This window comes from Ascidiella aspersa, chromosome 8 (genome assembly GCF_963924565.1).
Source record: "Ascidiella aspersa chromosome 8, kaAscAspe10.2, whole genome shotgun sequence".
Classification (NCBI taxonomy): Eukaryota; Metazoa; Chordata; class Ascidiacea; order Phlebobranchia; family Ascidiidae; genus Ascidiella; species Ascidiella aspersa.
The window spans coordinates 20,136,626-20,149,326 of NC_139454.1; the positions used below are offsets into that span (position 1 = coordinate 20,136,626).

The 12,701-nt window shown below is 35.3% G+C and overlaps 1 protein-coding gene across 1 annotated transcript; it reads left to right on the plus strand.

The window, feature by feature from the left end:
* The first annotated feature begins 5,815 nt into the window (after positions 1-5,815).
* On the plus strand, positions 5,816-11,588 carry LOC146136772 (HAUS augmin-like complex subunit 4). Its single transcript, XM_083395945.1, has 8 exons — positions 5,816-5,969; positions 7,829-7,960; positions 8,502-8,627; positions 8,726-8,831; positions 9,155-9,294; positions 9,502-9,632; positions 9,783-9,851; positions 11,232-11,588. The coding sequence occupies exons 1-8, from the start codon at positions 5,868-5,870 to the stop codon at positions 11,434-11,436; spliced, it is 1,011 nt and encodes a 336-aa protein (XP_083252071.1). The 5' UTR covers positions 5,816-5,867; the 3' UTR covers positions 11,437-11,588.
* Positions 11,589-12,701: the final 1,113 nt, after the last annotated feature.

Below are 12,701 nucleotides of genomic sequence, written 5' to 3' on the forward strand. Positions count from 1 at the left end.
TCATTGCGGTTAAATATAAACGGCTGGAAACGAGTTGGATTACCAATTACGCACAGGTGCTGGTTGAATGAAGCAAAACACAGATACCGACGGCGGTGATTTTAAGCCAGATGCTATATTATTCCGTTGCTAAGTAGGTTTACCTGTGACCAAACGACATAAATGTTATTAACCTTAATGCTTTTTACCAACAGCGTCATTTTCCACTCAAACCTAATGTCCTAATGGGAAAGAGGCACTCTACAGACAAATATCTTTGCTAAACTGAGTATATGTTAAACACGAAAATTCACCATGTGTCATTTAATATACTTGCTTTTAATATAATCACGCTGTCGAAGATTCTAAAAAGTACAATATAAAAAAGTTTTACCAGCCTGCTAAATATGTTTTTAGGACTGTTTTTTAAATTAGCATATTGTGTCAATGTCAATCGAACCAAAATTTTATCACTGAAATTCTTTATTTTAAAACAGATAAAATTCTTCATTTTACCAACTTTTAGTTTTAACAACACACGTTAAGCCAGGGATTCTTAAACTAATTTTACCGCGGACCCCTAAAATTTAGTTTTGCTTCGCGTGGACCACTTTAGGCAAGAATTTTTCAAATATGACGTCATAGGTTGACGACACAATACAAGTAGACTTCAGAAATATGCTGATTTTAGTTCAAAATATGTGGAAGTGAAGTAGAGTCTAAATAAGTTCAGTGCTAAAACTTTTTATTTTTAATTGATAAACTATTATTTTGAAAACTTACTACTTCTTAAATTATACACTAATTTTTCTATTAGGCCTTCTGGACCCCGTAAAACTATTTCACGCACCCCCAAGGGGTTCATGGACCCCAATTTAAGAACCTATGCGTTAAGCTATTCTGATCACGATGCCCTATCTACTTATACAACAAGCAAAACATTATATATAGGCTATGCCTTTGTGCAACATTGTGAGTCGCCCGGACGTAATAACCTCCTCATAATAACGATGTAGTAAAAACATGGCATGCAATTTCCTGGACGTTGAACTGCATTACAAAGTAGCATATAGCCTAACCGCCTGGGGGTCAAAATCTGCGGTCAAATTACATAGGTTATATCACTTAAGTGCGACTACTGTTTTCTCAGAAGTCGACAGGCGTTTATATTAGTGTCCCGCTCACATGTGCTTAATTCCAACACAAACTAATGAACTGTCCAATTCACTGGTTGGAGACATCGTTTACTACAAAAGCCTTAAAGTCGGCAGATTACAGTTAAATGAAGTTGGCTTATATTTGTTAATCTTTTTTAAATCATGTTGACTTCTGTTCAGGCATTGATTTTCAGTAAAAATGGCACAAATGTAATATTTAAAACAGTCGGCACTTAAGCGAAATCCCTACATGCTTACTGCACTCCAACTAACAAACTAGTTTTAGCTGAATACGAACTACATCGTTGCTGAAGTAGCTCTGTAACTAGGCCTGGTAATTGCTAAAACCTGTATATATCCAACTACTATCCCGGAACGACATTCATTGTTGTGCTGTCAAATAATCTCAAACAACATGTACAATACAAGTCCACAATGGCGTAACGCTAATAAGCTCCGAAGTGAATAAGGCATCGAATCGCCCAGTCCAAGTTGCCTTAGATTCTGTTGCTGCGACCATTGTTAGCGCTGTGACGACACAAACAAGCAAACACGCACACACTGGCCGGACGATTTCTTTTCTGTTGGCGACTTAATGGTCGTAACTCGGGGCGTATTCTACGAGCCGAGGTGTATCCGCGCTGTTCGCCGCTCTGTTCTGGTTTGTACTGCGGCCGTTGAGTCAACAAAGCACAATTGCCAGCTATCTGCGTCTCTGCGCGCCAAATAAATAGCTCCCCTTTCCTGCGTAAATGATCAATTACCAAGCGCAGCCCGCTATCACTGCTTTTGCTACACCAGCTCATTTGGAATTAGTCGTGCGCAGCAGCTAACGCCTTCTCTCGGTGAAATTAACTAAGAACGCATCAAGCTGATCAGGATGTTACGTCAGTAGATGACACATTGTGCTGCGCAAGCCTCATAGCATTCACCACGCCCAGTCTCCAAACCAGGACCTATCACGCACCACAACCAATTGTGAAATCCTCGGTTCAACTGCGAAGCAACAACATTGTGGAGAAACGCGCCTCTCTGTAGCAACGCTATACGTATGCTCAAATACTGATGGAACCATTAACAACGTTTATTTTCTATTTTCGTATTAGGGTGCGGGCAATAGCACGATCGAACGTCAGTTTTACGCTTGACCGGTCAGACCGCTTACGTCAGAGCCACGCTAAGCAGCTTTTGGATTTGATTCGAGCCAGTTATTTTAAGGGGTGTCAGCAAATTCTTGCCTGTAAGGCGAATGTCGGTTTCTTTTGACAAATTTTTGAATAGTTTTGAGGGGGATTACGGTACGTGCTTCTTATTTCAAAAATTTATATAAAACCGTTAAAATCTACATATTTTTTATCTACGCACTTTTTGTTTCCAATTATTGTAACTTTCAATATTGCCACTAAATTTATTTATTTTTGAGGGGCAGCTCGACTCGATGACCGAATGGTCCTTTCGCTGTCCTTGTGTTATTATTTATGTTATTTTTTTTTCGTGTTTGCAAACATGCACAAAAATAAATTGAATCTGAATCTGAATCTGACGTGCGATGCAATTCAATTCGCAAAAAAAACGAACATTAATAAGGCAGGCGCGCACTATTTTTAGAGTTAAGGGAATCACTTAAAAATACAAAAAATGTCACAGTTTGGTAAAGCTAAGTAGATCACAGTCCCTTTACGCGTTTAAACATAATTAAACCAACAACGATTGTTTCAACGGTAAGTTATAGACGTGCTTGAAAGCAGGGGATTCTTTGCCTGTAGGGGCAATGGAAATTTTTAGGGATGACGTCACAAAGAAACGTTATGACGTGGCCTCATATAGCAGTTAATCTTATAAACACTTGTTGTCCTCGAGCAAATCTAATCGCAAAAAAATTGCCTTTCTTTGGTTTCAAAAAATTTAAACACCACAGTTTGATATTCACACAGCGTTACATGTCGTAGTATGCAAAGCATGGCGTCGTTCAGCTGAATAGATGTCCTTAAAACGTACAAAAGCGTACGAAAGCGTCAAAATGAATAGAATTTCCTTTCTTTATATTCACATAGTAAAAGTTGGCAAAAGTATAGTTTGGGGTACATGGGCTGATTGTACTGCTTGAAAGAAAATCAGGAATAGACGACTCTAAAATTAAGATCGGACTCTAAAATTAAGATAATGTGCATAAAGGGCAAAATTTGGAGTTGAAACATTAAAAATCCTTGAAGCACCTGATATAAACAACTATAGGAATGTACTGTAATATCGGATCAGAACCGATCCCAATTATTGTAGTATCGGCGCTCGTCCGCCATGACTTGCGATGCAACGTAAAGTGATTTACCATTTTGCCGACACCTATATTTTGGACAAATGTACCGCCGATGCGTTACGATAACAAATTATGTCATTGCTATTATTAAATAGGTGAAATCGATCAAATTGAAATCCACATACCTATGTTTACCTGATTGACATACTTGGTTAATTTCATTGTTATTGCTGTGTTTTCCAACAAAAAAACGTTTAACGTGGAAAACTTCACGTTGAATCGCAAATCTGTAAATTTCTGAAAAAGTTTATTAAATAACAGGTGTTATTGTGCTCGATATTAAGCTTTCAGAAACACTCTACTTACAGAATAAAGTCTCGGCAAGTGATTAGCCTATAATTCTCTGGACCACATTGATGTAAACAACTGTCCTTTCGGGCATTTGGAAAACTGTTGGAAATGCTTTGTTGATACTTTTGCATGTCAAAAGACAAACAGCGTAAAAATCCAAAGGAAACGCTAGTATTTTTAGAAAATTCAACAGTTAAGGTGAACTATAAGGCAAAAAGAATGGTACAAAATTGGTATATTAGCGAAATAGGAAGTGGGCTACCAATTAACGCCGAAAAACACACAGTACAAAATAATATTCTGTAATGCAGTGATATTGTTGTTAGATGTAACTTAAAACTAAATTTAAAACAGACATTAAACTAAACGGCAATTTTACAAAGCGTTCTGCAGATTTTGTTAAATAGGCCTAATAATTTTTTTAATTTCCTGTTTTTAACGATAGCAAAATTTTTATATTTGACCAGCGTTTTTTGATTCATAGTAATCCGGCCGATATCGTCAGTACTTACAGTCATCCAGTTCTGTAGAAATTTGTTTAGGCCTACCTCGAGAAAACTATGAACTAGTTTGCAACAAAGGCAACACATACGCGAATGTCAAAGCTGTACAATAATATTAAAATGTAACAAAAATATCAAACTCCATAGGCCTACAGAAGTAGGCTATATCATTTTGAACGTTTCGCATACCTCTTTCATTTTCAACAACATGAATATTGGTGTTGAAAATAAGAAGTTATTCGAAACGTAAATAGTACTTACTTGTGTATGGGCTTTGATATTATTATTACGTCTTACTACAACCTCTAACCATTATGCTCCAAAGTTTATTGTCAGCCACTATGGAGAAAAGACAAGAAGCACTCTACGCAAGCTGGAGAGTACTATCCGCAAGTTTGCCAAAAATCGCGAGGAGGTAGCCTATCTTTGTTATGGACTTGAGATGTTAAAAATAAATAAAGAGTTATTCCAAACGTTCAAAATGATACCTACTTCTGTATGGGCTGTGATATTCTTATTACGTCTTACTACAACCTCCAACCATCATGCTCCAAAATATTAAAATGCATTTTAAACGATTTTTTGACCTAGAAAGTAGATAGTTTTCCATGCACATTATTTGTAATAATTTCTGGCAACTCTGTTGTCATGAATCTACAAACAAAAAACTTGTATTCTAGTTTTTGATATGCTCGCCTTGTTTCATGGTCTGCTAGACCAGGAATGGTCAAACCGCGGCTCTTTAATTAGTTTTTTGTGGCTCTTACTTTCAGGTTGTTATTTAGGTTTGTACGATGACTAGTATTTATTCTCGTTGGTTATTTTTTTCTATGTGACCGGCAAATGATGTTACTTTACACCCTAACTGTCTATGGAAGTTTAAAAAGGCACAGTGGCCTGTTTGTTGACTTATATTTGAACATAAAACTACCGGTACGGTTTTCTGTACCACTACTGTACCAAATCACCAAGTTATTCGAATCGCAACACCTCATTCATGATTTATTTCTTTTTTCGAGGCCTTTCCTAAACTTTAAAGCCAATAGATTCTGACCCGATTAAATGACATACAAATATGCGCCAAACATCATACGGCGCGCCAAGCATCCATTCTATAGCTAATATAAATCAAACTAGGAACAAACGATTGGCATATGTCTTGAATGTTGTTAAGTCAAATTAACTAAAGTTGCAACTGAAAAAAAAAATGTTAAATTCCGGACATGTCAGGGAAAATCCTGACGTATAGCTAGTATAAATTAAACAATATTTTGAAATTGCTTGCTTTAATAAAGTATTTAGTTTACCGAAACCTACAATTTTTTATTGGGGTATTTAAAGATTATTTTTAAAGGAAGTGCACGTTGTATTATGTGTATTTTATATGCCATTTTGACACGGTCGCCACGATTTTCCATTTCTCATGCGGCCCGCTGTCCTAAATATTTTTCCTTCTATAAGTTTATCCAGTTCGATCATTGGATTAATGTAAAAAATACCCGCGGGAGTTTTAGTATTTTCAAGCTTAACGTTTAATTGCAAAAAATAGTAAACGTAATATTACTGACAAAACACAAAACTACTAAAAATACTGTTGCGAAGCATTTATTACAATTTGACATGGAACATTTTATCTGTAATGATCTAAAGAAAGCTAATCCAAACTTTTCAAGACTCGTTGACCGATTACAATTGAAGTTGAAAATCGATGAAGATTCGCAAGTAAGTAGAACTTTCGGCGCTCTTTCACTATTGTACGTGAAAAGTTATGCAAAAAAGAAAAAATAATAATACCGCATACCACAACGCATATTGTTTGGGTTAGGGTGCGGGTTAGCGTTTGGGTGAGGGTGGGTCAAGTAATATTATGTTTATTATTAATAATAACTTGACCCACCCTCAACCAAGCGCTAAACCGAACCCTAACCCAAACAATATGTGTTGTGGTATGCGGCATTTGAAGAAAATTTTTTTTTTATTAATTTTTACGTACAATAGTGAAAGAGTGCCAACTTTCTTAGTTGATTGGTTAAAAAATAGCTGCTTCCCCGACATTAGATTAATGCTTTACTTATATTATATTAAATTTTAATCATTGCCAAAGATATTGCGCTGAAATATTTTTGGCATCCAGCACAGAATCAATGTTGACCCTAATATCTGAAAATATACATTTGTTTTTTAAACAACCATATAAACCACAACAGTCCACAGTTATAAGATTATTCCACTTGGGTGATATATATTTTAATTTTACAATAATTGATTGTCGGTGCTGGTTACAATTTTAAAGTGGGTATTTACACCAACCAGTCTAGAAAGTATGGCCGGTCTCGACGAGATATCTTGGGCGCATGGACAAAAAATCCTGGTGACCGGGTGCAACAAAGGTAAAAAAAGTGCACTTTCAAATTTCCAGGTGCACTTTTTGATTTTCTCATTCACTCTATAAATACAATATTGCATACATCGCACTGTAAACGTCTACCGATGCGATAAATAGGTGCATGAACGATTAACATATTTGGGGTACAGTTCAGATTTTTTTAAGGTTGACTTTTGAAGGGTTGAAAAAAAAACTTGCGGGTGCACTTACCATGCTTTCCACTGTGGATCACCCATAAGTGTAAGTGTGCCTTGCAAAGCTGTCTGCCACTAAGGAAAGTGCACCAGAGTTTTTTTTAACAGGTGAGACCTTTCTTCACTTCTAGAAAATAAACATGCACCTGTTTTTTCTATATTTTATAACTTGGCACTTTTGACCCCCATTTGAGAGATCTCGTTGAGATCTGCCATACTTTCCATACAGCCTGCCCCTATTCTGGGCTGGGTGTAGTGCCATAAGGTGCCGACTGACTTGCTAATAGCTAAAAGACACTTCCTATTGATCTGACTAATAAAGCATATCAAATGACCTACTATGCAAAATGAATATTAATGAAAGCATATCACCCGAACCCAAAGAATAATAACCCAACCTAACCCAAATGAATGCCTAATAGGTATTCCTTCTTTAGCAATCGGGGCAAATAGTCACTGTCCTAATTTTAGTGTGTTTCTGCAATTGATTTATGAGTCCGGCTGCATATGTTTTACAAAGCTTAAGTGCAGGGTTCGAAGTCATTAAATCTTTAAAAGGCCTGAAATTAATTTGCACATAAAAAAGTCATTGATTCTTCTATGTTGTGCCTACTCTTTACAACGTGGTAATGTGAAACCAATTTTTAAATATTAGTTGTTTGTTTTTATATTGTATTAAAAAAATCTAGTTTTAGATCTCCATATTCCTATAAAATTTCTTTAAAAAGTCTTGAATGTATTAGAATATATTTTTTTTTATAAAAATGGGTGGCTTTATTTTGTTCAAACTTACTAAGATATTGTCAGTCCTATTGATGCATCACCTTGTTTAAAGTAATAGTTTTTCAAAAAAAAAAAAAAATAGTAACTGTTTAACATTTAATAAGAACATCAAAGCCCATACAGAAGTAGGTATCATTTTGAACGTTTTAAATAACTCTTTATTCATACATCTGTTTAAAATTGAATCTTAATTTTTATTCTTTTATGTTGAATTTTAGCTGAAACATGACCATGAAAAAGCTAAATTTGATTGGCTATTACAACAAGTGATATATCTGGCTGTAAAAGTGGTGTTACAAAAGAATGAGGAAAAATGTGACAAAGAACAATTCTCTGATGAAAGTGTAAATGTATGATTCCAATCTAATTTTAAGAGTACATCAATGTTTTTTTACCTAACTGTACACTGTTACTATTATTTTAGGGCCAACAATAGTTGGGACTAAATAAAAAGAAAAACGTAAATTTAATTCTACCAAATCACTACATTTTTGATACAAACATGTTACTCTTTGTAAGAAGGATTTAACCGAAAAGGTTAATTAAACATCATGTAACAACATTAAATTGTAGGTTAAAACAGCAAAGAGATGTACCTTGTATTTTCTCCTAGTAAAAGTGAAATATGGCGCTACTAAGAGGGCCATGTGACACATAGATTAAAAATTGCTGGCCTAGGAAATTTATAATTTGGTTTGGGAGAATCTGTTTAATTACATTACAAAAATGTTATTTATTCAAATTGCCGATTGTTTGTGTATGAAAGTAAAATGATTTATTTAATTGTCAATAGTTTTTTTTTAGTTTTTTTTTTAGTGTAAATCCACTTGCAGCTAAACTTTTGCAAATATGTATTTTTATGAATGATCATTAAAACTGAATCACTTTTAGGCCTGGAGAGCTGTTAGTAGTTGTCTAAACATGGCAGAATGTCGCAGCTACCTAAATCAAGATGCCAATCAATCTTTGCTTGGTATTAATAATGAAGATTTGGAACGACTTTTGATCAATGATAAGGTACAGCAAACTTCCAGTTTTAAACTGTTAAATTTTGTCCAAACTTATCAGCAAATGTCTTTTTTATTAACAATGTCCTCTTTTTATTAACCAAGCAGAAATACCTTAATGAAGGAAAGAAGATGTTGCATGCCGCTGTTGAAAAGTACCTTGAATTACTTTGTGCCACTTTAACTGAGCATCATGATGGAGTAAATGTGTCTGGTAAATTTTACGTTTTTTGGATTCAACTGTTGTGTTTAGGTGTTTTATCTTGACAAAAGTCATTCCACTGTATCTTCACTTTTTTGTCATTTTTAGAATATTTTAGGTTTCAAGCAGATAATGTTTTTCTGGCTTGGTGTTTTACTTCTATATTAAGTAAATTGTCCTTGAAAAACTAAACTGCTAAAAATGGATGATTGTTATCATAGCAGTTTTTGATTGTTTGCCATATTTGCTACAAATATGGCTTGATATTCTTTAAACTACTGATAATATTGAGTAATATATTTCTATATAAAATTCAACCAGCGTTGATTTTCTAGAAAATCCTAATATTGTGAAAGCTCGTAGCTTGCGTTTGGGTGAAATGGTTCATATCGAAAAGAAAGAGTTAGCTGAAAAACATAAAAATATGATTGAAACCCAGAGAGAGCAAGTCAACCTATACATCAGTTATCACCAGGTAACCAAAAAACACTTACTTTTTTTTTAATTTGACTCTGATTGGTGAAGGGATATAACTTTTAATTTCTGAAAAACAGTTTTATACACTTTTTTTTAAGTTTTAACCCTAATTGTCAGAATTCTATTTTAATTATGGTCATTCCGCCTTTCAAATGTATATCTTTAATCTACATATTAATTATTAAAATTATTTGCGCAATCCTAGGTCCTTCAAGACAGTGTTGACATCCTTACATCTCTTATTACAAAATATCGCCTTCATCTTCAACCACAGAAAGATCAAGTTTTAATTAAAAATTCAATTGTTAGTTGTGAGACGTTTGCTGCGAAACTAAAGTAAGTTTTGTAACGTTACCATATGTTCCTTTTTCCCTTTCTGTTTTTTCGTTACTGTTTATTCTGTAAAAAATTAGATATGACGGCCATTTTAAATGCACTTGTTACAAACTTATGTACGTGTTTTTTTATTGAATTTGTTCTATATAGATCAACAAGAATGGGTTTAAAATGTGAAACCTACACTTCTGACTCAATTACGGCATTGGAAAAGATAAGGTACCCTTTTACACATTCATAAAATATTGCAGAACACAACATGTTTACTGCGTGGTAAAGTCGCAGCAAAAACACCTATAAAGCAATATCTCTAAAAGTTGTGACGTTACAGAATTGAAATTTTTGCTATATAAAAATCTCGGCGCGCTCAATTCGCGCGGATGCTGAAAAGTATGCTATATGTGCATTGGCAGCTACAATAAGTCAAATTACAATACTCTCAATTCGCGGTCTGAATTATGCCGCAAATGCTACCATAATTGTTTCAATATCCACGTTGAAGTCTGAAACGTTGGTTTAACGGCATGTTCTACATCTTTTAATTTATTATTATCTACATTTGAACACCTTCGATATGAGCAGACAAGTGGCAACAATTTTCGGAATTGTAACGCAGATCCTCAAACGGCCACTGAACCCTATCAAAACTATTTTTAAATTAAAAAAATATTTTATCAGTGGGATATAAGCCAAAAAGCAGTAACTCCAAATCGGAATAACATCAACGTCGAAGTAAATCCTATTCAGGATAACATCATATTTATTGTTGCACTGAATATTTGATAATAGAAATCACCTTGACCCTTGCAAGATAAATGTCGACCTTAATTCCTGATCAAGATCATATTTAGATGAGCAGAAAGTCGAACGAAGGCGTCAGGCTTTTTTTCAATACGAGGGACAAAAATTAAGATTTAAAGCACGCCTGTTGTCCATAAACCTATTCTATAGCCTATACCAAGCCTAACTCTTTAAAATCGAAACGAATGAACGGCCGCCACTGGTCAACATTGCAAGGCCGCTATAACCAAGCCAGGTTACGAAACTAAAGATAAAAAGAACGATGAAAAGATTTATACCAGTGCTTCTTAAACTTTTTTAGTTTCGTTCACCCCTAGCATCTATCTCCAGATTTTATTCACTCTTGTCTCATGATATGATAAAACTATCTCGTCTATATATAACAGTACAAAATGACTTAGGTTGTTTCGATTTTTGTTAAGATCAACTCAAGCTAAGTTTTACCATTGCAAATCTACAATTTCTCGAGTCCAAATGTATAAGGCTACAAAAGCACAAAACACAGTGACCAATTGTTTGTACTTATACACTCAGTGCAAACCAACTTCACTATTACAATAGGCAAAAAAACACACCAAAAAACTCCAGTTCTGACGGTTCACCCTTATTCACCCCTTTTGGTTGGTTCACCCCTGCAAAAATTTTATTCACCCTGGGGTGAACCCTTCACCTGATTAAGAAACACTGATTTAAACCATTAACCCAATTCCCGTGTTCGTTCTGGTCATTATCGCGCACTAGTCAAGGTGCGATTTGTCACTCAGTCACCTGTATTAGTTAACATCAATAAAAACCCAGGTCGGAGCTTCTCACCACGGCCGAGCTACGTCATCACGAGCTGGCTGACGTCACTAGACAGGTGGGCGAGTACGCTAAGCTGGGAACGGAGTTCGAGGGCGTAGTGCGTCAGTACGCCGACACATCGGCCCTGATCGAGAAACAGTCTTGGACCCTGGGGGAGATTAAGAAGCAGTCCGGGCAAGATGAGCGTGCCGATTTATGACCTTTGATGCGGACGTTTTTTCGCTGTCAAGGTCACGTGTTTTTTTTCTGATTTTGGGTCATTTTGCGCTTAATAAAAAGTAAAGACTTCACTACAGTGGTTCTTAAACTTTTTTCCTCCGCTCCCCTTCGTTAAATGTCCTGTGCTTTACACCCCTCTCAGATATCACATAAGTATCATACTAAAAGAAAATCGGTATTTTTCGATTACATATCAGTGCGACAACATAAAATATACTTGAGCGAAGCGCAAAAAATGCGTTTATTTGGTTTGAATTGGCTAAACTTTATTCTAGTCTAGACACACAAAACAATTTATTGGTTGAGCTGATTTCGACAAACATGTTCTGAAGTCAATGACTCCATAGTTGTAAGGCTGCAGTGTCACGAAAACCTTTTTTATTTGTAGAAATATTCTAATCGTGCTACAAATAGACAAGCAAGCACGCGACACACAATCCATTAGAAAAGTGTTAATATTATGCATCAGATTTGTCCATTGCCTTGTCGCGTATTAAGGGCCAATGTAAAATTATGACAGGATTCTTTTTTTAAGTGCCCGTCGAATTGTTTTCTCTTCTTCAGGTGCTACGAGCTGATACAATTAGTTTGAGAATCCTTTCTTTACTGTGTTTTGACTTTATAGATTTTTACCAAATTGGTCGAATGATCAGTTTTGGTCAAGGTGAGATACAAACCAATTTGGTCAGGATTAGATACAAACCAATAAAAGTAAAATCAAGCTGTGCAGCATTTATTTCCCTTTCACGCAACAAGTATGTTTAGGTGTTATGTAAAATTTATAAGCATCCGGTTCAGTTTGCTTTTGCAACGTGAAAACTTGCGCAGACAAAGTAAATATTGTTATATTGTTGACAAACATCGTTCAGCTGGTCACAAGATTCACACAAAATATCCCTGGCTTCGTTTCCAACAGCAGCACGTGACCACTCCAATCAGGGTGAAAATAAGCGCAGCGCCCACAGTGACGCCGACCCAGATATACGCAGAAATGCCCCCTTCGTTATCTATGAATGAAAAGCGTGTTTAAACATTTCTTAATCCAACTTTTAATTACTTTGCTATCGGTTTTTATTAAATATTTTTTAGAACTTTATTTCGTAATTCTAGTTGAGATGTTAAGAGTCTCACGCCTAAAAGTTATCATCAGTCTCTTAATTAGAATAAACCTAATGCTTTTTTTGCGAAATATAGTTTTCTTTCCTACTATAAAATAATCCACTTTGATAACGACAAAACTGTTTG